The sequence below is a fragment of the Xylona heveae genome (genome assembly GCF_001619985.1).
Source record: "Xylona heveae TC161 unplaced genomic scaffold L228scaffold_6, whole genome shotgun sequence".
Classification (NCBI taxonomy): Eukaryota; Fungi; Ascomycota; class Xylonomycetes; order Xylonales; family Xylonaceae; genus Xylona; species Xylona heveae.
The window spans coordinates 948,536-974,973 of NW_017264198.1; the positions used below are offsets into that span (position 1 = coordinate 948,536).

At 47.9% G+C, this 26,438-nt stretch overlaps 8 protein-coding genes across 8 annotated transcripts; 6 read left to right on the top strand and 2 right to left on the bottom strand.

The window, feature by feature from the left end:
* Nucleotides 1–919: 919 nt before the first annotated feature.
* On the bottom strand, nucleotides 920–1,595 carry L228DRAFT_203972 (carbohydrate kinase; the record flags this gene model as incomplete). Its single annotated transcript, XM_018329650.1, has 2 exons — nucleotides 920–1,348; nucleotides 1,494–1,595. Coding segments are annotated over 2 exons (531 nt in total), but the record flags the coding sequence as incomplete, so codon positions are not given.
* Nucleotides 1,596–4,266: 2,671 nt separating this feature from the next.
* On the top strand, nucleotides 4,267–5,765 carry L228DRAFT_149645 (vacuolar protein sorting-associated protein 26). Its single transcript, XM_018329269.1, has 5 exons — nucleotides 4,267–4,672; nucleotides 4,774–5,246; nucleotides 5,314–5,338; nucleotides 5,407–5,523; nucleotides 5,625–5,765. The coding sequence occupies exons 1-5, from the start codon at nucleotides 4,456–4,458 to the stop codon at nucleotides 5,723–5,725; spliced, it is 933 nt and encodes a 310-aa protein (XP_018187835.1). The 5' UTR covers nucleotides 4,267–4,455; the 3' UTR covers nucleotides 5,726–5,765.
* Nucleotides 5,766–9,004: 3,239 nt separating this feature from the next.
* L228DRAFT_268757 (putative carbonyl reductase) lies at nucleotides 9,005–9,961 on the top strand (the record flags this gene model as incomplete). The annotated part of the gene is made up of 2 exons (XM_018335190.1): nucleotides 9,005–9,041; nucleotides 9,132–9,961. 2 exons carry the CDS (start codon nucleotides 9,005–9,007, stop codon nucleotides 9,959–9,961), a joined length of 867 nt encoding a protein of 288 aa, XP_018187836.1.
* A 385-nt stretch (nucleotides 9,962–10,346) lies between these two features.
* L228DRAFT_149734 (hypothetical protein) lies at nucleotides 10,347–12,773 on the bottom strand. Its single transcript, XM_018329270.1, has 4 exons — nucleotides 12,344–12,773; nucleotides 12,261–12,278; nucleotides 11,577–12,201; nucleotides 10,347–11,474 (listed from the first exon to the last, which is right to left on the bottom strand). Exons 1-4 carry the CDS (start codon nucleotides 12,392–12,394, stop codon nucleotides 10,732–10,734), a joined length of 1,437 nt encoding a protein of 478 aa, XP_018187837.1. The 5' UTR covers nucleotides 12,395–12,773; the 3' UTR covers nucleotides 10,347–10,731.
* A 1,591-nt stretch (nucleotides 12,774–14,364) lies between these two features.
* Nucleotides 14,365–15,792, top strand: L228DRAFT_247938 (hypothetical protein). The gene is made up of 4 exons (XM_018332754.1): nucleotides 14,365–14,784; nucleotides 14,867–14,895; nucleotides 14,984–15,121; nucleotides 15,179–15,792. Exons 1-4 carry the CDS (start codon nucleotides 14,634–14,636, stop codon nucleotides 15,527–15,529), a joined length of 669 nt encoding a protein of 222 aa, XP_018187838.1. The 5' UTR covers nucleotides 14,365–14,633; the 3' UTR covers nucleotides 15,530–15,792.
* Nucleotides 15,793–16,993: 1,201 nt separating this feature from the next.
* On the top strand, nucleotides 16,994–19,486 carry L228DRAFT_247941 (hypothetical protein). The gene has a single exon (XM_018332755.1). The coding sequence runs from the start codon at nucleotides 17,350–17,352 to the stop codon at nucleotides 19,270–19,272; it is 1,923 nt and encodes a 640-aa protein (XP_018187839.1). The 5' UTR covers nucleotides 16,994–17,349; the 3' UTR covers nucleotides 19,273–19,486.
* Nucleotides 19,487–19,632: 146 nt separating this feature from the next.
* Nucleotides 19,633–23,882, top strand: L228DRAFT_230660 (hypothetical protein). Its single transcript, XM_018330541.1, has 5 exons — nucleotides 19,633–20,376; nucleotides 20,437–22,569; nucleotides 22,627–22,823; nucleotides 22,881–22,990; nucleotides 23,060–23,882. Exons 1-5 carry the CDS (start codon nucleotides 19,719–19,721, stop codon nucleotides 23,589–23,591), a joined length of 3,630 nt encoding a protein of 1,209 aa, XP_018187840.1. The 5' UTR covers nucleotides 19,633–19,718; the 3' UTR covers nucleotides 23,592–23,882.
* Nucleotides 23,883–24,125: 243 nt separating this feature from the next.
* On the top strand, nucleotides 24,126–26,028 carry L228DRAFT_149814 (hypothetical protein). Its single transcript, XM_018329272.1, has 2 exons — nucleotides 24,126–24,480; nucleotides 24,564–26,028. Exons 1-2 carry the CDS (start codon nucleotides 24,357–24,359, stop codon nucleotides 25,946–25,948), a joined length of 1,509 nt encoding a protein of 502 aa, XP_018187841.1. The 5' UTR covers nucleotides 24,126–24,356; the 3' UTR covers nucleotides 25,949–26,028.
* Nucleotides 26,029–26,438: the final 410 nt, after the last annotated feature.

A 26,438-nucleotide genomic window follows, 5' to 3' on the forward strand; every position in this document is an offset into this window, starting at 1 on the left:
TCCCGAAAATCATAGCCATATGAACAGTCATTTGAATACTCCGGTTACACATTCGCTGTAAAAAAAAAATAAATATAAATATAAAATGGCCGCGTGTCGTGTGAAGTTGTTTGAACAAATTTGACTTATAAAGATCCCGGTTTAATACCTATTGTATTGGAGCTTACTAATTTTTTTTTTTGGTGTAACTCAATTCCCGGAATCAAGGAAGGAATAAACAATATTTACATTAATTTGGAAAATTGCATATAATATCACCATGAGATACGAACCACGCTCACCAATACCAGTGAGTCAGTGAATCAAAGCTATTGTTTTGAGATTATTTCAAGATAAAGACACAACAGGATTCCAAAGAAACTTATTCAACAAAATTTCTCTTTGACGATTCCACTCTTACCTAGTCTTTCTAAACTCCCCAAAACCATTGTAACTAGGCAGAATATATGCAAAAATGACCGCTTGGAAAATAACAGTAATCATAAGTATATGGAGGATGTAGATCCAACCAAGAAAAAAAGAAATCAAAGGTCTAAAAATTGACTTGAAAACGCCAGAGATGTTCACCTTTCGTAGCCAAGCAGAAGAATGTTGAAAAGAGCGCTGACGCGAGACATAAAATGATAACAAAGATATACGCGATGATAAAAAGAAATGACTCAAGTCTATCCTGGTAGGCAACGATTGTGGCAGCGAAAGGAGGCATGGAGGGAGGCGCGAGGAAAGTCTGTAAGATTTGCATCGAGATGACAAATGTCTAACAGAGGTAAAAATTGCCCATGAAAATGAAATAATGGGTTGAACAATTTGTCGCTGCCATGGGGTATCATGTTGCTATGTGCTATAAGACTGCCTGCCATCCAGTGCTGATCAAGTGCTGAGCAAGGAGTCATTATGACGTGGGCTGAGAGTCCTCGACGAGCACCTTGGTTACGGCATCGACGGCGAGGCGGCTGACCTCCTTGATATCGTTATGCTCAACATCCACAACCAGGACGTCGAGGTTCTGTTCTTGGTTTCCAGGCTCCTCAAGGTCGTGAAACTGGCTATGAACCATGGCACTCTTCATGTAGTGACCAGCGCGAGCGGTGACACGCTGCAGCAGAACCTCTTCCGAGGCTCTCAGATACAAAAAGTGGACGAGCACAGCATGATCAGCATAAGCAGCAGCACGAATGACGTCGCGGTATTTGCGTTTCAGGGCGGAGCAGGTGACCACAACACCGGGGGCGCCAGCGGTGAGCCGGCTCATGGCGGTGTCGCGCAGCAAAATGAGCCAGTCCCAGCGGTCCGCATCGGTCAGGGGAATTGAGTGAGCCATCTTCTCAACGGATGCGGGAGTGTGATACTAGTAGATGATACGTTAGCCATTGTGTCTCTTGCTACTGGATGAGCTAGCAGAAAGTGTAGCGTTTCTTTCAATTGACACGAGCAATGGGGTGCAAGTAAGCCAGAAAAAAACAATGGGTTCAAAATGGGCCAAAAACACTTACATCGTCTCCCTCGATATAGGGCAAAGAAAGGTTGGAGGCGAGAGTCTGAGCAACAGTACTCTTGCCACAACCAGCAGGGCCAGTGACGATGAAAATGTGACGATGATGGGCCTGGATGGTGCCAATGGTCTGCAGCACAGGCTGCAACGACGAGTGAGCTTTATTCACCTTGGCCGTGGCTGCGGCGGCCGTCTGGCGGGGATTGTAGTCGTCGTATGCCATGAGAGTCATTCTGATCAAGTGAAGAGAGAGGGGGGACGGTTGAATGAGGATGATTGACAAGACAAGTCGACTCGACTCGACTGGAGAGTGTGGGGAAGTTTAAATGCGTTAAGTTGATCCAACTGCGCGGTGACGAGAGGAATGGAGAAAACGAGATGGGGGACAGAAAGGCAAGAGACGAGAGAGTAGCGACGGGATGATGTATTAGTGGAGCCAGAAAGAAAGGGACTTGGACAAAAGATGAATAGGTTCAGTCGTAGCGTTGGGTGCTAATGACCCTTTTAATATAGACACACTTATGCACACGCACACACTCGTACAAATGTTGACATACAGAGCTAATGGACATCTCATACATATATAGACACACAGGAAATGACAGAACACACACGTCAAGGAATATCAGGGGCAGAGACAAAAGCAATGAAACGGAAAAGGGACAGGATCTTTGGGGAAGCCCAGACATGGCTCGGGGAGTCGTCTGGATTCAACGATGACGACGGTGGGGCAGCGCACACACCAGCGAAAAATTATTGGATCGAAGGGCGGCAGAAGAAAACCAAACGTTGGGCTGTATCATTACTCGGCCCGGAGCTGAGTGTGAGAGACGACAGAAAGAGTAGAGAGAGAAAATAATTTAGCCTTGAAAAGGTTAATGTCGAAGCAACTGGGAAGCGGTCAGCGGAAAGCAATGGAATCGATCCAAGTCCGGCCCAGCGATGGAGCAAAGGAGAATCCTCGGAAATGGCTCATTCGAGTTAATCCGATTGCCGTGGCGTCAACTTCAACCCCACACTAAGAATCAGCCCGGGGTTTGCATAGTCCACTCCAGGTAAGGCTCGAACCGAAAGAGGAATCGACTAGAAATGCCTAGGAGACTGGCATTTGCACTGAAGTAATGGACTTTGCTGCATGTCAGATATGCAAGCAGCAAGTGAGAAGAAACCCAAAAAATTGGAGCAAGAGGAAACGAATAATGAATTGCTAGCATTTCATTCGAAAGAAAAAACAGGGAGAGGGGACACCCTTGTGAGCTGATGAAGAAAGTTCAAAAGAGGAAAGAGAGCATACCGGTGTGTTACGTTAGCGAAGGAGATGAAGATGATGAAAAATGTCCGGCCCAAAGAAAGACGTAACGGAGGAAGGAGCGACCTTGGACCTTCAATTGTGCGTACTCTATTGGCTCAATGCGGTGGGATGAACGTGGGGGTCTTAGTAGTAAAGACACCGGGTGCATCAGTTGAGTGGGTCTCCCAAAGGGGAATCCATCGGCCCCCACGTCGCGTTCCTCGTATAGCGACGCTCACTGAATTACTTTATGTACATCAGGTGAGATACATATAACACTCCGTACATTGCATAATGTCGTCAACTTTTGAATGATAAGATTCAAGTGGAAGCACAAAAGATGCAAACCAATGAATCTTACAATGACATACAGGAGTCAGCCCGGTGCTGCCAACGTGTCCATCATCCTCATCCCTCATCCCTCTCGTCACGTTGCTGTCGAAAGTATGATCAGTCACATTAGCCCTGCATCGTGGCAGTCTCGTGCTCATTTGCATCGTCAACATGATGATGATTCTTACGAGATGACTACTACAATGGCCTTGAACATAATGCATGCATGCATAAGAGGGGGCAAATAAGAAGAACGAGAGGGGATGAGGGGCAAAGATGTTGTCCGTGTAACCCCTTGCAAGGCAACAGAAAGGCAAGCCAAGGTAGTCGACCATTGGACATGCACGTCGCTGAATAGAGGATGAGAAAATTTCGAGACCAATAATGCACCAGTTATATATGGATAACAAGAAAAGTTAAAACATCAAAAGCATGATTGCAGTTGGCGAGAGGAGCCACGGTAAAAATAAATCACGGAAAGTCTGATAACGATATTAATGGGCAGTTCACTTGCTATTTATTGGGATAGCCGCGTGAAGCCAGGCGTGGGGGGGCTCGATCTCGGCCACCGCTGACCCTGTTCGTCCAAGAGTCAGGCTCAGCCCCCGGGAAGGCGGAGAATGGCATTCTCCTGTGGCCAAGAAATACGTTCCCCAACGCTTTGACGTGAAACTTTACGTAGATCTGACAGATTCGGCGTCAAGAAGCGAAGACCACCAACAAGTGCCGAATACCAGAAGCTTCGACGATAGACTGACCAAAATAGTCTTGCTCAACGCTAAGACTACAGAGAAAAATGCGGGTAGTGAAGCACAACGTGGTCATGATCATCATCATATTCAGCCATAATCTGGGGTGCAGCAATACGGGGCATTCCGTGTCACCTGGTTCCTTGATCCATTTCAGGAACACCAACCGTCAGCGCAAGTAGAGGTACAAGGATTTCACAGGCAATTCTTGTTGTCGTGGGAGGTATCACTCTCTTTTCTGTAAACCCACTGTTGTCTGAACGATTCTGGGATGTTCAACCTAAGGTTTTTACGCTGGCCTCGGTACTTTTGATCATGAAACCAAATGCTGACTCACAGCTTATGTCATCTTCCGACTCGCCGTGTCCCCCGACCTCCGCGTAACCAAAGGGAAGCTAAGGGTAGGTGACAGCTACTGCACGTTTACCACTGCTGCAGCGGCTCGGTGGTTCCTCTACTATCGATATTGATACTTCAATTGATATTGATATCGATTCGGTGCCAAATATCGAGAGCACCGGCGCTGCTTCTTTCGCGCTTCCCCCACCTACTCATTGAATATCAGCGTTGACTGTTAACCGGCGCCCATCATGTCGTTCTTATTCTCCACTCCTGTCGATATCGACATTGTCCTCGAGGACTCCGATGAGCGGTCCATGGTCGATGTAAAGCTTGATAAGAACCGCCGCGAGAAAGCACCATTGTATCTAGATGGCGAGTCTGTCAAGGGTGCCGTCACTATCCGGCCCAAGGACGGCAAGCGTCTCGAGCATACCGGTATTAAGGTGCAATTCATTGGAACAATAGGTAGGTGCCTAGCCGTACTATTTTTTTTTCCCGCATATTCCTTATATTCGGCATGCGTAGTACCCACTAGATGGCAGGGCTTAGTAGCTAACGTGCTGTAGAAATGTTCTATGACCGTGGAAATCACTACGAATTTCTCTCCCTGGGCCAAGAATTGGCTGCTCCCGGAGAGCTCCAACATCCACAGACTTTTGACTTTAACTTTAAAAATGTCGAGAAGCAATACGAGTCATATAATGGCATCAATGTCAAACTGCGGTACTTTATCCGCGTAACGGTATCGCGCCGCATGGCCGACGTCATTCGCGAAAAGGACATTTGGGTGTACTCATACAGCATCCCGCCCGAAAACAACACCTCGATAAAAATGGACGTTGGTATCGAGGACTGTCTGCATATTGAGTTTGAATATTCAAAGTCCAAGTATCACCTCAAGGACGTTATCGTAGGACGAATCTATTTCCTCCTCGTGCGCCTCAAGATTAAGCATATGGAGCTGTCGATTATACGACGGGAAACGACGGGTGTTGCACCAAATCAGTACAACGAGAGCGAAACACTGGTCAGATTCGAGGTAACGTGTCTAAAACTCCATCTAAAAATTATATAAAAAGAATTGCTAGTTAGCTAACCTTTGGTAGATTATGGATGGATCCCCATCACGAGGTATGCTTTGACTCGCCCCATTTCTCCAGAAGCCCGGTTCTATAATTCTCATACTAACACTTGTGCAGGCGAGACAATCCCGATCCGTCTCTTCCTCGGCGGCTTCGACTTGACTCCAACCTTCCGTGAGGTCAACAAGAAATACTCGACGCGGTATTACCTGAGTCTCGTGCTCATTGATGAGGGTATGTTGCCTCTTTTTGTTGCCAACTTTTTGTGTCTCGAGAAATCATTGATAGCTCTCGTTTCATTCACATACAATTATGCTAATATCACCACGCCGCAGATGCTCGGAGATACTTTAAGCAGTCCGAGATTGTACTCTACCGACAACCCCCAGAGTTTCTAGCCGCCCCGCAACAGACGCCATTCATTGGACCTGCATAAGAGCCAGCTTCGACTTCACGAACCATCCTTATTTTACGGCAGCTGCAAATCAGTTCCAGCTACGATGCACCAACGCCGCTTATACCACTGCGCTCTCAATCCCCTCTATGCGCTTCCGCAATATAGAAACACTCCCGCCTACAGTCTCAAATCCACCCGTCATGCCTCTCCAGCTAAGAACGAAAGATAACGATTGCCTCCTCCACATCATCCTTGTCCTCGCATCTCGCGCCCTCAAGGTCCACCACACCATCCATCTCACTACTTCATCTACCTCGGCACCCTCCTATATTCATTCACCTTCTCTACTTTTATCACGTCATTGAACCTACTCCAGGCCTACAATTGTACCTATCCGACATGGAATTCCAGCGAACGTGTTCAAGTTTACCCTCGGTTCTTCATCCTTATACAGTATCAATGCAATTTTCTTCTCAAAACATTTTGGAATGTCATGTCATTTTACTTTTATTCTTCTCTTGAACCATTCTTTCTCCTCGTTTCGAAGACGGGGAAAAAGTCCCCTAAATCTTGAAAATCTTTAAATGTTCAAATGCAAATGCAAATGCCCAGCGTAACGTGAAGACGGTCTTAATGAAAATGAAACAAAGGAGAAAATATGCATGAAGACGAAATTATATGCATGTAGCAGCATATGCCCATATTACTCCTTTTCTTTAGGGGAAAAAGAAGGATATTAGAAATTGAGTCAGGTAAAAGAAAAGAGGGGGGAGAGAACAGATGGCTAGTGAATCGAAAACGACAAAAACATAAATACTACCACTACTCCCTCTCCAAATCCTTTGGACTCGGATCTCCGATTCCATCTTCATTAATGGCAAAAAGACAATCGCTTTCTGGCAGGCACGGGGAATCGTAAATCTTGCAGACACGCGTCTCGCCACGGCCCTTTTTCAAGCTGAGTCGCGTGGTGCTCGCGTGTGCAATAATGTTGCCGCCAATAGGCTTTTTCGGGTCCGGGTTGAACATGGCCGAGGGACCGCCGTCGACTTGGGCGACGACTTGATTGGTGATGACTACTGCGATGCCGAATTCGTCTGCTAGTCTTTATATTGTCAATTGTTAGCATCATTGATGTGCCTGTGCCCCCCCCCCTTTTTTTTTTTAAGGATAGGATGGTATATGGAAGAAGTGATGATAGGGGTTTAAGAATTCTGATAGGAATGTCGGATGATGAACTTACCTCTGCAAAGTGCGCATGAATTTGGCAAGATGAGTTTGACGCGAGGACAATTCGCCACGGCCCATAAAGTCTGTGCGGTACAGCGACGTCGCCGAGTCGACAACGAGCAAGGAGAAGCGCGTCTCGCACATCATCTGCGCGGCTTGGTTAAGGAGTTGTAGTTGGTGATCGCTATTATAGGCGCGTGCGTATGCCACATTGTCAAGGACTTCCTCGCCCGAGAGGCCGTAGCGGTTGGCTACGGCGAGAAGGCGGACAGGTCTGGTTTCGTTTCCGAATACCGTCAGAACAGAACATTGGAAGGACAGTTTTTTAAAAAACAAAGAGACACAAAGGGCGAAAAATAAGGGGGGAGGGGGGGGGAGAAATAATAGGGGTAACAGCTGGGTTAACAACTCACCGAAACGTCCCCTCGGTATCAATATATAAACACTTTCCCTCGCCGCCGCCCATGTCAAAGGGTAACTGACACGTCACTGCCAGAGTATGACATATTTGGCTCTTGCCTGTACGAAACTCGCCAAATATTTCTGTGATGGAACCCGTTTCGATACCGCCGGCGAGTAATGTATCTAGCTGTTTTGATCCCGTTGTGATGGAGATTAGTTCTGAGCGGCGCTGGTGCATTTCCGTAGCGGTAGTGAAGCCCATTGGCACGAGTTTTGATGCTGTAGCTCTGTGTCAGAAATAAAAGGGATAATGTAGAAATTGAAAGAAGCAACGGGAATTTAAGTAGACTGACCTTCTGCGAGGATTTTGGACGCTTTTTGCTCGGATATGCCTTTGATTTGTTCCAGCACTCGGCGTGGTCTGTGTCGACACATTGCTTAGTTAGACTTGCGACTTTGTTTCCTTGATGTAATATGATAATTGTACACGCTTTCGATGTGAATAAATCCTTTAATGTGCGACTGGAGTGGTGATGATATAGAAACTCAACGTACGTATAAGCCACTGCCTCCACGGTATTGAAACCTCCATCAACAATTAATTTAATATCACGCGCCGTTAGCCCAGCGACACCCTGTAATGAAGCAAATTAGCCAAATTCAAGCTCCACAGCAAGATATAATGTGCGCCTATCACTCCATCTGTGGACATACCTCCAGCGCAGTCAAGGGCGTTGGCGCGCCAGGACCGCCCATTCCGCCCTCATCGTAGGCGGTCTGGCTCTGCTCGACTTCCTCGGCGCTCATATTTTATTATGGATGTTTTAGAAAAGGGACTGCGAATTGAAATTCTATTTCAAAATATTAGAATAATTACAGTCCGCTCGTTGACTCAGTTATTGTTGTTGTGGCGTTGCGAGGTGACGCGATGCTGTAGGGAACGCGCTTGCTGGCAACGCGCCGTCATGTGACTGAAGCCTGGCTGTGCTTAGTCATTTACGGGGACATCACGCCAACGACAACAACCGTCAAGGCTCGCGCAGTAATGGCGGAGGATTTGGCTCACATAAGCCATTTGTTGGCTTACGCTTGAGACTCTACGGCAACATTGAAGGCAGATGTGAACCATGCATGTGCTTGTTCTATGGCATTTACAGGGTACTTGAACGCAGATTACCGGATGCCTGAATTCAGATGAACACTGTCCACTGAGTATTTCGGTGGATTAGGTCACCCCGACGCGCTTCGAGAGAGTGCAAGGCACTCCGTTCAATGCGAAAAGTGTACTCATTGGCCAATCAGAAGCTTGCTAGGAAACCAGTAAGGCTTGAAAGGCATCTCATTCGGACGGGTTTTTGGTCCATATGGCCGTTGTGTTCCATTAGGGCGGCTTAGTGACGCAGAGACAACATGTGGCGGGGTTAGCATTGTCTCCGGCAGGCCCTGCAGCTGTGCTGTTTATTCAGCCATATTTGATATTACTCTTGACATGTTTCTCAATCTTCTATTTATTCGTCCGCATTGCTCTTTTAGCATTTTTTTTTGTTCAGCTCTAAAACGATACTTGCAAACAAATAACGTTTTTGACCAAACTTTACTGTGCTTTATCCTTGATCTGTTGCTCTATATCATTCCTCTCCATCTTCTCTCGACCGTGCAAAGAACGACGAACTACAAAAATCCAAAATGGCCAAATCTGATCAAACTATTGTCCTCATTACTGGTCTGTCACCTTTCCTCCGCCACATCCCATCCTTTTCTCCCTTGAATTTCTTTGCTTCATCCCGTTTAACCCATTAACAATCCATCCCAGGAGCAAACCAGGGTCTCGGCTTTGCAGCTGCCAAGATACTTGTCGAGCTTTCGGCAGACTACCACGTCATTGTATGCAGCCGGAATCTCTCTCGGGGCGAAGAAGCCGTGTCAAAGCTTCGCTCCCTGCCCGGGGCCAAAGGGACTTGCTCCGCACTGCATCTCGACCTTCTTGACGAATCCAACATTGTCAAAGCTGCAGACGAAGTGTCCAAAACATTCGGCCGCATCGACGTGCTTGTCAACAACGCCGGCATAAACAATGATCTTCAGCGACTTGCTAACCCGCCCGTCCCGCTTCTGGACGTATACCGGAGTACATTTGAAACAAACTTTTTCGGGACAATCAACGTCACCGAAAAATTCCTACCTTTGCTGAAAAAGTCCAAGTTTAATTCTTCGGCGAAGAGCCTATCCTCGGAGCCTTCTTCCACCACCACCACCACCACCACCAATGCTCCTCGTGCAGAAGCTCATGCAGCACCCCGTCTGGTCTTTGTATCTACATCTCTCTCCTCTCTCACAATGGCCTCTGACCCCGCTTCTCCAATCTACAATGTTCTCCCCGTGTGTTATAAGAGCAGCAAGTCTGCGCTGAACATGGTCATGGTGGAGTACGAAAAGTCCCTGCGCAAAGAAGGGATCCTGGTCTGGGGCTTGGATCCTGGTCTCTGCGCGACGAATCTGTCGGGTCAAGGACCGGATGCATTGCGAGCACGAGGTGCGCAGGAGCCCGAAATCGGCGGGCAGACGATTGTAGATGTGGTTGTGGGTAAAAGAGATGCGGATGTGGGAAAGCTAGTATGGCAGGATGGAGTTAGGCCCTGGTAGTTTTCGGGAGTTAACTTGGACTTTTAACTACAATGGTGATACCGAGCACACCCTGGTTTATGTACTATTAGTAGCAAGATACCTGTCCGCTCCAGTTCAGGGTGGAACAATGGATGTTATGCCAGCTGCTTCAGGTTTACAGGACCTGCGGGTGATGACTCATGGAAACGAACACAATCCCGCCATTAGAATATCTTTATCTTTATTGGATCATCTTAAGAGTCGGCTAGGTAAAACAAATGTCTGTGCCGTTCATTGAAACCCATAGAATATGCCATCCCTCCATACAGTAACTTTCTGCCTCTTGGCTAAGTAAACCATTAAACACTTCAAATCTCCATCCAGATGGCCTATCGCATCAGAGAAAAATCAAAGAGATTCGAAGAAGAGATTTGAAAAGAGTCAAATATTAAAACTTCATATAAATCAGAACGCCGGCCGGGAAACCTCAATGGATATCTTGCAGAATGCGGAATTGACGAAAAACGGTCCGCTGTTATGTACGTTTCCCTCAATCGCGAAGCAAATTGAATAAGCCGAATGCGAGTTTGACGTTTTTCATGTACAAGTTGACGCAACAGAAGCTAATGCACCCGCATTTACAAGGTTGATGAAGGATCAGTCAATGCCAATGAGATGATGCAGGTGTTGAAAACAAGACCGAGAAAATAGAGATGATCGGACAGCAAATCGACATGCCGAGAAGCCACTGGTTGAATTGCATTTCCGGTCAATAACTGTGCTCGTCTGCTCCAAGTTCAAAGCAACCATCAAAGATGTTCAACAAAACTGGAAGACCGCTCGCGAGCCATCGGCATTTTCTTTTGAAGCTTTTTGGGAGCGTCATCCTCTTTGGTCTTTGCCCCAAGCAATGCATCCGCGGAATCAGTGCAGTGTGCATCATTCAAATCGAGAGTGCCTGGCACAAGGATCTCAAAGCCAGAGTTCACCCGTCGAAGAATAGTCGAAGCATGGCTGGCTCCCTTCTTCACTTCCTTTGGCAAATTGATAGCATCATGGGCTTCGGGACCAGCAGACGGAAGCGAAGAGGTAGCCAGATCTTCCAACTTGTAGGCTTCAAGCCCACCAGTCTTCGATGGGAAAGATTGCCCCGAGCCTGAAAGAGTCTGGTTGAAGCCCGAAGCAGCGAAAATGACATTCAAGCTGGTACTAGGTAAAGTCTGAGGGCCGATAGAATACCCATCTACACCAGGGGCCGAGGAGACACCAGAAGCAATTCTATCGGAAACGCCATCACCAGTGGGTTTGCGAAACCTTGGGACCAGTTGCCCAACCTCAGCAGCATGGGAAATTCGGTGGTTATGAAGTAGTCCGAGGTCAACCTCTTCGATTTCAGAGGATTTGTGAATGCCATTTTTTTCAGAGAAAGATTCAAAGGAAAATCTAGGCGGAGGCGATGCAGCATTTGGAGAAGACGAGAGAGCAACCACTGAAGTAATTCCATTACTGGTGCTAGCAGGTCCGTACTTGTTGCCTTGGTAGCGGAGGGGTGCTACATGAAATAAGAGTCAGCGATACTCAGTTCTCAGCAAACGCTCGAAGATGAGACTATTTTGGCGCCAAGACCAAGTGTATAATGCGTTCTTGACCTTACCCTTAACAAACTTTGTAAAATTCTTGAAGCGCCCCTGTTTTCCTTCGAGGGCTTGAAGAGCTTCCTGGTTACGTGTAATGCCGCTGCTGTGGCGCAGCTCAGAGTAGTGACGTGGGTGGTAACGGCAAGCTTTGGATCTCGACAAAGATGTTTTCGGGTCTCCCTGGGCTGGGGAAGCATGAGCCGATTCGCGCTTTTCAGAAATTGAGGCAGTAGTCGAGGAAGCCGAACTAAGTGTGCCGGAAGAAAGATTACGGCCGCCTTGCAGTTGCGAGAGCCGAGAACGAGATGGGAGAGAGTCTCGATCATCTCGAGAAGATGAGGTAAAATCGGAAGGGGTCACCGTGGAACTGGCACGGATGCTGGCTGTTGGAGTAGTCGCAACCGAAGCTGTCGGAGTGACAACAGGAGTGACATTAGGGGACACAATGACGCCTTCAGTCACGATTCCTGCTTCGAGAGCTCTGACACCAAATGGCAACCGTTCGCCGTTGAGATTGATTATGGTTCGCGTCTGCCTGGCACGTTCTAAATCAACTCTCTGAGCTTCTTCAAGAGCCATGTACTTTCGAACGCGCCAGCGATTGCGATATAATATGATTAGCCCATAGATAATCACAAGAACCTATGATTCTGTAAGCCTTCCGGATCTTTAAGGCAAGAATTAAAGCTAAAAATGCATACAAGACCAACCCCGAGGACCTGCAAAATTGCGATTAGAGTGGACTCAATCTGGAGGAACATAGTTTTACACAAAGTTTACTCACAAAGGTCATTTTCTGCCAGAGTTTCCAGGAATTGAAAAAGGCAGCTCCCATCTTGAAGGACGCTTTGAGCGAAGCTAGACAGGCATAAAGTTTGAGCAGTTTCCGCTTTGTGTGAGACAAGCGAGCTAGAATGAGGGAACAACGACCGACTTGAGAGAAGAAGCGCGAATGCAGAAAATGTAAAGAATGCTAAAACGATAAATCCCGTGGTTTGGGGTGTAAGGATGAGATCAACGAGGGTGATTCCGAAAATTCCGTCACCAGGAAGAGTTGGCGAGTGGATCTGGACGGCTTTCTTTCAATTTGGAGGAAAGTGAGGATATGCGAGAGTGTGTGAGAGAAGATCTGAGAGGCAAGAGATAAATTCGCCTAAGAAAACGGCCCAGCCTCGATGCCAGGCTTCAACCATCGGCAAAGATTTGTCTCTACAAGCAGAGGCGTCGATTGATGAGCTCTAGCAGCTTAAGAGCTTTTTGGAATGGGCTCTTCTAAATTTTTTAGACGTCGCTCTACAGCGGATCCAGTGAATATGTCCGTTGTGCCACTCTCCGTTGCCAGGAGATGGCGCGCCCTGATGTGGCTACCCGTCTCTGCCGACCACCGTGACCATGCTAGGCTTGACGGTATATCTGTAAGTGAATGAAACCTCTTCTTTCGTCGAAACTAAGAATACTTTTGAGCATTTCTAAAGTATATATAAGCATCAGGCGAGTCTGGCCTGGAAGAAAGGAAGATCTGAAGAACAAGAGGCAACAGCGCTCTTATGGACTGTGGAGGAAGCAGATGCATTTTGATGCGTTCCTCGTATTCTGCCTAACGAGAACAGAGGTGAGAAAGAGAACAAGGCAAATAACTATGTTCCTTGTGCGTGCATATGTAGAAGATGCATATAGTGCGTTTCGCAGCTCCAGCAATGGCTTTCGGACTGGGCTGTCCCGAGCCAGGTAACACCAGAATCTGTAGCTTGTGAAAGCATCTGTGCACATGCTTGCATGGCAAGCTAATGCTCACCATAATTACAGCACATGGAGAGGACTATAGGGCCTGCATGTCAGTTCTATCATGCCTTGTGTCCACTCTCTCGTATAATGGCGTTCATTCCTGCAAGTTGAGGATGCGGGGTTGCTTTGTGATCTGCTCCATCCTACCCCTGTCTGACTGGCGAACCCATGTTAGCAGATTCATAGTAGCAGAGCTCTACTTGGCTCATAAGTAAGGATGCTTCTGCAGCAGCTGGGCATGAATGCAGAGCCACTCATCACATAATGATAATAATACCTGAGGTTGCAAGAGTAGTATGGTAAACAGTGATGTTTCAGACGATGATAATCGGATCGTCGGTGTGGGGAGATAGTTCATCCTCTACCAGATCAGGACTACGGTCAGGGACAGCTCGGCTCGCGTAATTATCTCGCGCGGGCTAGGGTATGCTCACGTGAGGATAACCATTAGGGCTAAAACAGGGACAGCACAATGATAGTTTCCCCGCTCACAAGGAAAGGAATTCTAATTATACTGTGACTCCAAAAGAACAAGGGAATTATGCAAGGGAAGCCAATGGAGCAAACGGAACCGCCGGTAATTAATCTCGAGGCTGGGGGCTTGCCTTGGTTCGCCACCAAAATCTTAAATCTGATGTGCCACCACATGTGGAGCGTCCGAGAGATGCACATCTGGAACGTTGAGCCGCAGACAGTGCCCAAAAAGGTCATGATCTAAGGTACCTACCTAGGTAATTGCCAACTGTACGGTAAAGTATATCAATACTTTCTGTACTGTACACTTTGTACTCGAGTAACAGAGCTCTCACACCGCAACCCCCGCAATCTGATGATGATGGCCTCACGTTGGATGATGCCAATGCTTGAATGGTCACTTTTCTCGCCGGTCGCTAAGTGGCTCGGACCCGCAACGGGAACCAGACCGCAAAAAAGGCAGGTGGATTATGTCATCTCCCTTCGCCATCTCGGATTAATCTTGTCTCAATGCGGAATCTTTTCGATCAGTTTTAACCACATTCTGCTCTTAGTCGAGGAACGATGTCATCACCACCACTATTCCGGTCCTTACCCGGCACATCCCCCAGTTGCCCCGTCCCTGCCGTCGGTTTTGGTAGTTCCGCACCAGTCCATCCCTCCTATCTCGGCTGTGGGGCTTTGGCTGGGGCGTGTCGCTACTATCTCGAGCCTCAACTGATCTTTCTGAAAGAACCACTCGGTAGACATAATCTACATTTTGTTAACGTGTATGCGACTACACTTCTCATTCTCCTTGTCCATCCACCATCACCATGCCCATTCGCAATCCTTTTCGTAAGGCCACTTCTTCCGATTCTGTTTCGGATCAGCAGGCCGGAGCGGATTCCGAATTCAAGCAAGCAGATGTTAGCGGGGCAAGGCCCCTCAATATCAAAGGAGAACCTAATGAATTCAAGCTGAGCGGTGCGTACATAGCTGGTCATGCGTGCTGGCAGACGGATGCCTACAGAGAGCCGCGTGCTGATGACAATTGGGGTACTTGCAGTGGTCAATGACAGCGGGGTCTACCTTCCGGTATGCCTGAAACCCAATTCAGAGTACCTTCCCGAGCGATACAGGCTTCTAGCTCAATGCAAGGCTGACCCTCTTATTTTCCTTGTAGCCCTCTCCACCTGAGAAAAAGGGGTTCTGGCACCGTTCCAACGGTTCGTCAGGTACAACCAATCATAGGACTTTACTGAATGAGAATGAACCCTTCTCAATCTCTCGCGAGTCATTTGACTCATACAGGCGGTCTTTTGTATGTTGCCCGGGTGCGTGCATACAAGGTTCAGTCACTGACAAAAGAACCACTCAGGACATTTCTGCTCGATCACCTGTCATTCAACCCGAGGGCTACGCCCCGAGGCAGAGCCTCGATTCTCGGACTAGCCGTCTTCCACGCTCAGCAGTGAATGGAAAACACTTTGACCCGCCCAAGGTCACTGATGAAGAACCCTTTGAAGATATTGGACTTAATGATGACACGAAGCCGAAAAAGAAGGGCATCTTTTCGAGGTTCGGAGACTCGTCGGATAGTCCCTCGGACAATAGCAATGCCAACTCAAGCCACCGGACTTTTCATTTCTCAGGTCGCAAGCGTGGTCAAAGCGGCCAAGGCGCTGAATTAGGTAATATGGACCGGTCGGTCTCGGACCAAAACAGTTGAAGAGATGGTCTTTATAATGCATGTGGTTAATGACACTGTAATGAATGGAGGCGAAGATATATACACTAATGGCGAAATGACCGAGCACCCACATGAAAACGGCGTTTTAGTCTTGGAAAAGGCCTTTTACTTTCTCTCTTGGCGTCGTTGAACACGGGCCTGTAATACACGACATATCATTTACCAATTTTCCTTTTTCAACTTTCTTTCCGAGCATTAGAGAGTCGAATACCAATGCGTCAAGTCCTGCTGGGTTTTGGGACGTTAACAACCTGCACCTTGTGCTCTACTTTTATGTATAATGGTGCGCCAATTCTCATCTGGACGGGCCAAACTGTGCCAGGGCTCATGATACACCTGAGCAAAAATGAGAATGCTTCATGTCAAATTTCATCCAGACTGGCAACGGCCTGTAGATCAAATGGAGCCGGCCCAAAATGGCTTCACTCTACACAGGGTCTAAAACCACTTGACTGTTACATAACGGCGATAGGTTCAATCAACTGAAAAGTCTTCTCCAACTTTCTGGCGATTGTCTGCGCTTGCTCATTCGCTCGGAGATTCACTTTATCCATAAGCCAATATCAAAAAGCAGAGTCTTATATGCCAACCCTTGTATATTATTTGTAATATTCGCCTCACGAAAACCAGCATAAAATAGCAACGGCCGTAAGATCCTCTGAAAGCTTAACAGCTACTTGAAATAAATCCTGCTTGAGTAATGTTCTCACGGTCCACATTTTGCTTTTCCCGTGGCTGGCACTGATAGCGCGATAAGGCTCTGAGATAATAAAAAATGGCGTCGGCACAGGCAACATGTCTCGCTAACCGTTTCCTTAACTAAAGCGCACGTGTTACAGCCAAATGGCGGGCGACTCCGTCATCTGCACCTCGAGCTGACTTGGAGTTTGTTTCATCATAATGTCACCTGCAAGGGACAGCAGAAGAGTTGACATCGACAAGAAATAATACCATTTATCAGTACACCTTCACGCGCACTAATACACTGCCTAGCTGGATTGACATCAGCTTTTGGCTTTGTGGGAGAATGTTTACGCTGATCCCATTCGCGACCTTTGCACTGTACATATATTGCGCTTACAATTTCTAACAGAGCCTTGCACAGTCCTTTGCTTTGCCCCATACTGCCCTGGTCGAGTTCTGGAGGCTATGTTACGTTTTGAGTCAGTAACTGGCGGCCTTTTAGGCTCCAGTACCAAATTCTGTCTTAGAAATTGCATGGCTCTGCAATGGTCACTTGCACTTTCTTATATCGTCCTTCCAATGCCTAGTGTGTGACCGCTTACACCAGAATCATCTGATGAATTTTCTATCAAATCACCACTGGTCTTATTTCCAGAGTCATTTCTGGACGTCCTCCTCCTCCTGCTTGTACTCCATTACTTGAGTCTTCTGACCAAGCAATGATGTATTCAACTCTATTATTCGCCTTCTTTCTCTTGTTGTATACGTACGATCCCGGCTCTTGTTCTGATAAATTAGCTGAAGAGGCACTCTTTTAGCATAATCTTTTACTCCCTTCTCATTCCTTGCCTTTCAACTTTCTCAATATCCCATATCTCCTCAATATTTGGCGGAAACACTCGGATTTGGAAGGCTGTTTTTCCGGCTCGAATACAGGAGGATTTACCGCTGTGTATATCAAAATTGAACCTAGCTCATAAGGCATTCTGCAGGTAGCCTTCTAATTTGCAAATTTAGACTATATCCAGGCAGCAATACCTCCCCTGTTCATGCGTCTGCGCCTATTTCATTTGCATCCTTATACAGCGAGACACGACAAAGATCTCTGAGTGTTCATGCTCTACACCGGCATTTTTCGACGGAAATATAAGGAACAGGGGTATCTTTTCTCATTCCAGGTCATCCACCTCTGTTTGGCGCTCGTTGTTTACTTTTCAGTTGCTTCCGCCCTACCAAATCCTCAGCTCTCTATCAAATCCGCTGTTCCAGATGACAAAGCCGACAAAGAGAAGCCCGACCTGAGATGTTCCCCGGCAACCTGGCCTGAGATTCTGCTTTTCTATCTGGGCAACTATGTCACGCATGCTACCACAGTCAAGCCACTGCCGGGCGAGCCAAGGTGGGACCTGCTTCTCCGCACCTATTTCGCCCTCCTATATCCGCAGTCGACTTTAAAAGGAGGCATTAAGGAGGTCCTAAGAAACTTTCTCGAGCATAAAGCATCATCTGGGAATTTGCCTTTGAGCCTTGCTGCCAGAGCGAATGCATTATGCATGGTAGTGAGGGCGCCAGATTGGATCCCACAGGAAGGGGACACTGTCAAAAATGCCGTCTTTGTCGATCCGATTAATAGATCTAAAAAGCAAAGCCAAAAAGGTCTACCCCAATTGGTGACACTCGCGCAGCAAGACTACACGAAGCTCCAAAAAAACAAGCCAGTCAATCTAATAACATCACTTGCACCTTCGAGATATGCGCTTTCAAATTCGAATCAGATGTACTCGGACCTCAAGACCTTCGTCCCAAAAGCACATCGCATTTATGGTACATGCATTCTTCCGCCTGGGTACAAGCTTGCAGTTGTTCCAGCAAATGCTTCAATATCACCCCGAGGGCACAAAGATCCGGAGATTATAAACTCCTCTAGCAGTGAAGTGGAGAATTCGAATACAATCGCTACTTCTTATGGTTTTGCTAAGGCCTTTGTTTCATTCATTCAGGCCCTATTCTCTACCTTGAACATATATATGTCGAAAGGGGGCCAGATATCTCGTTATGGGTATGCGGCGTTTGGTCTAACTATTATTCCGTTCACTTTAATGTCCGTGGTAAACCTGGCCAGTAACCTCCGCCTACCGGAACACTCGAGCCTCTATATGGTTGCATCTGACATAATGGAGGAAGCAATTAGACATGGCGGGAGTTTTGAAGGAATTGTCGGAGAGCTCTATAATGAAGATGCATTGCCAAACATGGCGCGTGGGATATCGGGCAAGTTCACTAGAAGCGAGGACAGCTCTGGTATAAGCCTGCAGCTTCAGCATCAGTCTTGTGTGGTCCCGCAAGATGATTTGCCTCGGCTTCACGAGCCTAAAAATAAGCTCACAACGGGGTTTCATTCCGAGCTTGAAGAGATTTTTTCTGGCTTGAACAGCATTGGAAGCGACATCTCTACAGGTGGGTCGTCGAGCGCCGGAGCAGAGGATGAAGACCATGCCATCAGGATCCAGCATGTCAACATAGCGGAGATCAATCGGAAAGTTCCAAGGCAGCAGCCAAGTCTCGTTGTGCCTAGCTTTAATAGTTTCAAGCTCCAGTCTAAGAACAATCGCCAGTCCATAGAAGCGGCTGGGGACTCTGCGCCATCACTCGCCGAGCTTGTGCATTCGCCATGGATGGATGCCCTAGATTCGCTATTCTGGAGCTTCCTTGTGACTGGAGTATCGCTCATTCTCACCGGCAGCCTGACGCATTTCAATAAAGGCCATAGCACAAAAGCGCAGAGAATATGGCTGATCCTCTGGCAATGGGTCGGAGCTTGGTTCAGCCCTATCGTTGCCCAAGGCCAATCGCTTTTCGGCTCCTGGAAAGATTCTCAAACGGAAAAGTCTCTCCCAGAGAGCAGGTCCTCTTTTGAACTAAAATTGACCTTGCTACAATTTGCTATTGTTGCTATCTATAGCGTTCCTGCCATTGGGGGACTTGTGGTTGTCGGCCAGATGCTTCACCAATATGGCAGTTGCGCTACTGTTGCATGAATAAACGACTGAGGAAGATTTTCGGGTATATATATCGATTGTTCGCTGCATACCTTTCCTCGCATGATTTCAATTCCCGGACTCATGTTGAAGCGCGACTTGTTCCTAAATTGATTCAAATAGTGCAGAAATATAAAGGTCGTGGCACCTCGCCATTAAACACATGTTCATAGAATAGAGGAATTTAATCACCTTATGTAAATAAAATCAGACGTTTCTATTGGCGTGAAAAACAATAATCTCGGCTTGTTGTTTACCTTCACAGTTGGAAAATAAATCAACTCGTTAGCCACGTCGTGTTACCCGACAACGGTTTTTGTTGCGCGAGCTCAGCTAGAAAGCGACCAAACTTCTCCAGCACGCGCAGCGTCAAAAGCTCTTTGTGCCCTATAAAGTCGCAACCCATCCTGCCAAGCTCACAACCGTTGTGGACTTATGGAGCAGCCATGGCCAAGCAGGAGCCGTTTTATCTCTACAAGGAGACACGACTAAATCTCGAACCGGCTTCTTTAAAATCGATCGCAGCGATTCGTTTACCCGCCCATGGTGTTTCAAATCAAGCTGCGCGAGGCTCGACGCGAAGAGCTCCCGTTTCCCTGACGCCTATTGAGGATGAGAATGCATTTTCAAGACGAGTACTGGCAAGCTCAGCGTCGGCATATTGGCGGAAAGATAGCCAGAGTCACCCACGCGGGTACCTCTGGCGGGTGCTGGATGAGAGCAAGACACTTGAGATTCAGACCGCCGATTTGACACGGAGCGAAAAGACCAAGCACATTGCAAACGGGGTGCTGCGTTTGAGCTTCCCGAATGCAATTCGGCCGGGATGCGTGGCGATGGCAGATCTCGAGGGTCATGAGCTCGTCAGCCTTTTCGCTCTAACAACGAGCAACGACCTTTACACCTTGACGCTCCGGCCGGAGTTCTTCAGACACTCATCAGCTGTTTTGGACAGCAATGTTGGAGATTGGTGCAAAACCTTTCTCCCCTCCTCGTTCAGCTTTCGCTATCCGCACCGTCTGGTCGCAAAATCCCCTCATGAATTGTTGGTTTCCTTACATGATGGGGGCTTGTTAACCTTTGTGCGCCGACCTGGTGATGATGGTAAGGCATATGCAGACTACAGTTTCATTTTCTTGTACTAATTCCCTTTGCGATGCTTAGGCTCATCGTGGCGCGAGACTTTCTTCACCGAAGGCGGATGGGGCTCTTCTCTCCGGAGCTTAATACCATGGAAGGGACATAATACTGTGCGATTTGGCAATGTGGACCTGGAGCAGACAACCGCTACCTCAATGTCTTTTTCTCCGGACAAAACTCGGGTGTTTACCATCTGTCTCAACCATACACTCAAACTGTGGAACTTGTCTACTGGAGAGGTAGAAGCGGTCAAAGATCTATTGAACGAAGAGCGACAGCCGCAGGATATCCCAAAGTATCTCATCGATCCTGCGCACACACAGCTTTTACAGGTCTTCAATGCCGAAGGGGCTAGGGAAGGTGACTTGTACTATGTCATGACATATTCGCCCTATGAACCAGGTCATTTCAAATTCTGGGCCATACGAGAGACTGATGAGGATCACTTGGCCGTGGAGGACTTGTTTCCTGGTGCTACTTTTACTCCTCCGGAGCCGTATTCAGACCAATCTGAAATTTGGAGTCTTTCGTACTTTAGGTTGAAGTCCACAGGGACGAAGAAAGGCTTGGAGCTTTGGATTGTTTGGAGCAATAATCTGACCTACCGAGTGCAGCGGTTGCTCTTCGACTTGTTAGATCTGCCGACAGCATGGTCAAGGCTCTGGATGGGTGTAGCTTCAGAAACGCTATTACAGCTTGAAAAACCAACTTCACTCGACATGGATCCGGCGGACGCAACAGATAAATGGCTCCAGTTCTTTTTCAGCCCTCCACGATTCACAGAAGCAACTTTGGAGACTGCGCTATCATTATATATCCAGAACCTGTCGGCCGATCAGCTTGCAATGGTCAAGAAAGGAAAGTCTCTGAAAGAACGACTTTGCTTAGCGATAGGATCATCTGTGGCCCTGGACCGTAACGATGAGGGCGATCTGGACTATGAGCATTTTCGAGCGAACACATTCATGCAATGGGACAAGTTCTATTACCTGACGGTGGATTTGGACAAGCGGAGACGAGAAGCTGTCTCTTTTGTTTATGATGAGCATGATTCAATACCATGGATTCTTACTGCTGATGGTGTCTCTCTCATCCGCGAGTGTAGTGACATGGAGCTGCTCTTTCATAATCGGAGGACTATGGGTCAGTACCAGCAGAAAATGCACGAGGCCTTTACACGACGAAGTGCAATAGGCACTTGGCAGAAGCAGCCGTCGGAAGTCTCTGGCTTTATTGCTGCTGCCCGGCTCTTTCGACAACTCTTTTCGCCGTCTTTACTACATTCTTGCCTCTCTGTCCTCTCCTCGGAGATGCTGCAAGACCCCTCTGTGTCTGCGGCTGTGCGGGTCCAGTCGTTCTACGATCGGTGTAATTTTGCGTCGCAGATTGGAGACGAAGACTACAGTCGATTGGCTGATGCGCTCGACTATATTGGCGGATTCAAGGCACTCGACAATGAAGTATTCCGCCTTGTCATCTCCACGGCTTCGCAACGCCAATTACCGGTTTCTCACCACCTCGAGCTTGGATCTATCGGAATTAAGAACTTGCTAGCAGCTGCACAGGAAACCATCAATCTCACATTTACTGTCCTCTTTGACCTACTGGTCTTGATAGTGTTCATAGAGGGAGAAATCGACAAGGAAGAGCATGCCCTTGAGGAATTGGATACGACAGGGCTCTATGTGGAGATTCTGCGCACGTTGAAAAAGTATAGTTTGCTGAGCTGGCTCGCCACGACAATGTGCACCGATTCGGGACAGGACGAGAGCGATCAGAATTTTGGAGCTGAGAAGTCAAGCGAAATGAGTGAGGTAGCGGGGTATCAGTCGGACCACCGGACCGTAACTGTCTTGGAGGAGCTTTTCATTGGAATGTGGAAAGTACCGACTAGGGACAATGTCCCCGGAACTGCCCTTACTACATATTCTGCTCGATGTTGGATATCGAATCTCATGTTCACAGAAGGCTACGAAGATGTTGCAACTCGCATCATGTGTAAATTTCTGCATCGTGGGGACATTCACATTGCTTCCGATTTTATGCGATTCATGCCCGATACTCCTTGGGCTACGTATCTCAAGGGTCGTCTTCACCTAGCTCGGAGTGAGCATTCGATGGCCTCGTTGTCGTTCAAGAAGGCTGGTTTTGGACTAGGTGAGTTTGGATCTTTTTTTTTCATACTTTTTGATGATAAAGCTCACACACGATTAGCCCGAGGAAAGCATACCGGCATTGGCCTAGCAGAGTCAGAGGGTCTCCTTAATGTTGCCGATCTGTCATATTTCCACGACGGCTTGGCTAAATATTATATGCATATCCTTAGCTTGTTTGAAAAAGCTCGTGCCAACTCGTACGTTGCCGACTTCGCGCGGTTGGCCATTCAATTCACCAGTTTTTCTAAGAGCCAAGTAAGTTCCTTGTTAGGACACTGTTGTGATGGATATTATGCTCAAGCTGGCCCACAGGTACCACAACAACGAACCGAAATCCTATCTCGTCTTTTCTACGCGTCAATTCAAACCTCCCGATTTGAGGAAGCTTACTCTGCTTTGGCGAGGTATACAGACACTGCTTTGTAAGTTTATGCTTATTTTTTCCACTGGAACTTTTTCAGCGAACTTTTTCTAATCACCACCTTTTACAGACAAAAGTCCGCTTTAACAACTCTTATCACCTCCATGATTGCCCAGTCACGTATTCCCCAACTTCTCCGCCTTCCATTTACCGACCTACAACCCCAAGTCGACGCCATTCTCTCCTCTCTTTGCCAGAAGACGCTCAATATCGCGACTGGCCCTCCGTATCACCAGATCCTGTACGCCTACCGTCTTTCGCGGAATGATTTCCGTGGCGCTGCCACGATCATGCACGAACGTCTGCAACGCCTACGGACTAGTTCAAGCACGCACTCGGAAGTGCAGAATGAAGCCGTCGCTCAGACATTTCTCACTCTCATCAATCTTCTCTCGTCTGTCGACCCAAAACATGCTTGGATCCTGGCAGAGCCCAGCGTCAATGTCAATATGGGTCGGAGCGGCGTTGCTAAGAGAAAGATTGTCACTCTGAGCGATGTTCGGAAGGAATACCAACAGGAGCTTGACCGCGTAGCTGCAATTGACAGCGGAAATTTTCCGTTTGCGCCGCCGATTGAGGATGATGAAATGGATGTATTCTAGATTACTATGATCTTGCATGGTTGGTTTGTTGGTTTCCCATTCTTTACACTTCGAGCACGTGGATTGCTCTCTTTCGTCATCTGATAAAAGGCGTTTGGTCTGCTGCACGATACTGTTATTTCAACCCTTGACGTATTAAAGGTACGAGGAGCGCGCAAGGATCGGCCTGGTATTTATTTTGCTTTTCATCTACTCAAAATCTGCGAGCGAGACGGAATCATCGTTTTTGTGTACAATAGATATGAATGAAGTGCTGCCTTAACAGCGAAAAGTACTGGAGAATCTCGGAGCTTTTATGTTGTAATGCAATGTCTCAAAATCTTTGCTGAAGAATGCCCTTTGATCTTATGGAAGTTATATCCGTCGTTCTAGGAAATGATTCGTGCTTCGAGGGTCAAAGGTATGCCAAACCTTGAGATCAAAAAGGAGATAATCTTATCCGATCATCTGATCAGATTACGGCCGGACCGAAATATTCCGGAGCAAACTCCAAACTCAAGAGGCCGTGGTAATAATTGGGCTGCACTTTGTGACAAAACAGTGTTTTCCAACAGTCAATTCCTCAGGTTAAAGCAAGAACTTGGGTTTTCGAGATTGACTTGGAAGTTGAATTGCAGAAGCCCATTAATACCTTGTGGGGCTATACTTCCCGCAACTGCATCACCTGAGGCACAGTCTCAGACTTCACCTCCCAGCAACCACGAAGCAACGAATGCTTCCGTATATTAATCTGGTCACTCAATTGCCCGGGACCTATCTCAGAAAATGGCAGAAAGCCAGCCTCCAAATGCACCTGCGCCTCCGCCTGCAGGCGATGCCGGTCAAGCCGCTGGGTCTGCTGCTAAAGCTGCGCCCAAGGCAGAAGGCAATCCTGCTCTTCGAGCAATGGGTGCGTCTCAGCACACCACCAGTCTTTTTGTAGTTTTGCCTACAATACTAGAACAGAAGACTAATACAAGCTTTCCTCTTCAGGTCTCCCCAGCCGCTTCAAGTTGCCTTCACGAAACTGGATGATCTTCCTCACCCTGTCATCCACGTTCGCCGGCTTCCTCATCTACGACCGGTACGAGAAGAAGAAGATCCAGAAGAAATGGTGTACTTTGGTTTCACACATTGCGGACGAATCTCTGCCCACATCAACCATGCCGCGCAAGCTCACCGTATTCCTATCGGCGCCTCCTGGCGACGGGCTTCGGCCCGCACGGGACCATTTCAACGAGTATGTCAAGCCGATTCTCGTTGCGGCAGCAATGGACTGGGATGTCATTGAAGGTCGCCGCGAGGGCGAGGTGCGAACGAAGCTGGCAGAAAAAGTTCGCAGACTGCGCCAGATCCGGGGCGAGGTTGCGGAGAACCCGACCGAGCCTGATTCAGAGCTACTCGTCCAGGCCACGCGCCAGACTACAGGGATTCAAGAATGGGACGGAGTCAAAGGAGATCTTGTTCTCGGACGGCACACATGGAAGGAGTATCTGCGGGGACTGCAAGAGGGGTGGCTAGGACCGTTGGATGCGCCAGTTGTCCCGACCGCAGAGACCGCCTCATCCTCTCCAACGCCGGCCGATTCACCTGCTACAGACGACGCTTCTCCCACCGCTGCTCCCACATCCACATCCGAATCCGAATCAACAACACCCACAGCCAACGACGACGCAAACAAATCTGAAGCGCCACTTGAGCCCCAGCAGGAGCAGCCCCAGCAGCAAGACCAACAGCCCGAGGACGCAGCCTCCAAATCCAAAACCAAACCTCCCGCCGTGCTAACCCCGTACATCTCCCCATCGTCCTACGCCAGCGCACCACTCCCGCCCAGTTTCCCTGCTGAGCTCGACCCTTCGGGTCCTATCCCCTTTCCTCATATCCTCGGTATCCTCAACACTCCTACACGCGTCTACCGCTTCCTCACGCGCCGCCACCTCGCCGACCAAATCGGCCGCGAGACCGCTGCCGTCGTATTTGCCGCTTCCAGGGCATATAAAGAGGACGTACCCACCAGCCCTTCCTCCGAATCTTCTGGTCCTTCTTCATCGTCGTCAGAAACATCCGCGTCGTCTGATAATTCTCCATCCGCATCTTCTCCTGCCACATCAACTGACGCATACGCCACCGCCACCACATCATCGCCATACACATGGGAACAGAAATCTCTTCTTGCGCACGAGGAAAAAGAATGGCATAAATCTGCACACAAGCGCGCCGAAAACGAAGGCGAGCGGCCCTGGCTCGAGAGCATCGTGCTCGATGACCGCATCGCGACCCGCATGAGACGCTTTGAGCTGGAGCAGGACCAGGAACAGCGAGCGAATCGGATCGCAGAGGGCAAGGAAGGCGTTTTGGGCGCTGAAGTCTCGGATTAGTTCTGTGTCCTATTTCTCTTTTCCCCCGCTTTTGTTAATCTTTTTTTTTTGGCTTTATTGCTTTATTGCTTTGTTGCATTACTTTTCCTTGACTACTCCCTTTTTTGGGGGGTCTCTCTTATATGTATAGTTTTTCTGTGATATGTAAGGTATTTATTCTCTCCTCTTTATTTTATGTTTATTTTTCATTTTTGTTCCGTCTTGCGTGCATATTCATGTCCCTTTCCGTTTCCCTTTTATTTTCTCTCATCGCCCCTTTAATCATTTTTTTTTCTCTTTAGTTGTTTTTCCCCGGCACACTACTCTACCTTGTATCTCTCCGCCTTTTGTATAACTCCAAGTGTAAAATATGAGTAGTGTAGTATAGTCTGACACCTCACACCTCACACCTCGCACCTTGCACCTCGCATGGTTGAATAAGTCTTCTATTCCATGCCACTTCTCCGTTATTTTGCATGTCACTTTTTGTATTATATTCGTTTAGTCCTAT

Excerpts from the sequence above, each read along its gene's own strand:
- L228DRAFT_149814 (XM_018329272.1), top strand. The coding sequence starts at position 24,357 with ATGGCAGAAAGCCAGCCTCCAAATGCACCTGCGCCTCCGCCTGCAGGC. Across the intron at positions 24,481-24,563 it reads TCCTGCTCTTCGAGCAATGG|GTCTCCCCAGCCGCTTCAAG; the intron begins GTGCGTCTCAGC and ends TTTCCTCTTCAG.
- L228DRAFT_247938 (XM_018332754.1), top strand. The coding sequence starts at position 14,634 with ATGCCCATTCGCAATCCTTTTCGTAAGGCCACTTCTTCCGATTCTGTT. Across the intron at positions 14,785-14,866 it reads TAATGAATTCAAGCTGAGCG|TGGTCAATGACAGCGGGGTC; the intron begins GTGCGTACATAG and ends GGGTACTTGCAG. Across the intron at positions 14,896-14,983 it reads ACAGCGGGGTCTACCTTCCG|CCCTCTCCACCTGAGAAAAA; the intron begins GTATGCCTGAAA and ends TTTTCCTTGTAG.
- L228DRAFT_230660 (XM_018330541.1), top strand. The coding sequence starts at position 19,719 with ATGGCCAAGCAGGAGCCGTTTTATCTCTACAAGGAGACACGACTAAAT. Across the intron at positions 22,570-22,626 it reads GAAGGCTGGTTTTGGACTAG|CCCGAGGAAAGCATACCGGC; the intron begins GTGAGTTTGGAT and ends ACACACGATTAG. Across the intron at positions 22,824-22,880 it reads CCAGTTTTTCTAAGAGCCAA|GTACCACAACAACGAACCGA; the intron begins GTAAGTTCCTTG and ends GCTGGCCCACAG.
- L228DRAFT_149645 (XM_018329269.1), top strand. The coding sequence starts at position 4,456 with ATGTCGTTCTTATTCTCCACTCCTGTCGATATCGACATTGTCCTCGAG. Across the intron at positions 5,247-5,313 it reads AAACACTGGTCAGATTCGAG|ATTATGGATGGATCCCCATC; the intron begins GTAACGTGTCTA and ends AACCTTTGGTAG. Across the intron at positions 5,524-5,624 it reads TCTCGTGCTCATTGATGAGG|ATGCTCGGAGATACTTTAAG; the intron begins GTATGTTGCCTC and ends ACCACGCCGCAG.
- L228DRAFT_149734 (XM_018329270.1), bottom strand. The coding sequence starts at position 12,394 with ATGGGAGCTGCCTTTTTCAATTCCTGGAAACTCTGGCAGAAAATGACC. Across the intron at positions 11,475-11,576 it reads TTTTACAAAGTTTGTTAAGG|CACCCCTCCGCTACCAAGGC; the intron begins GTAAGGTCAAGA and ends TATTTCATGTAG.
- L228DRAFT_247941 (XM_018332755.1), top strand. The coding sequence starts at position 17,350 with ATGCTCTACACCGGCATTTTTCGACGGAAATATAAGGAACAGGGGTAT.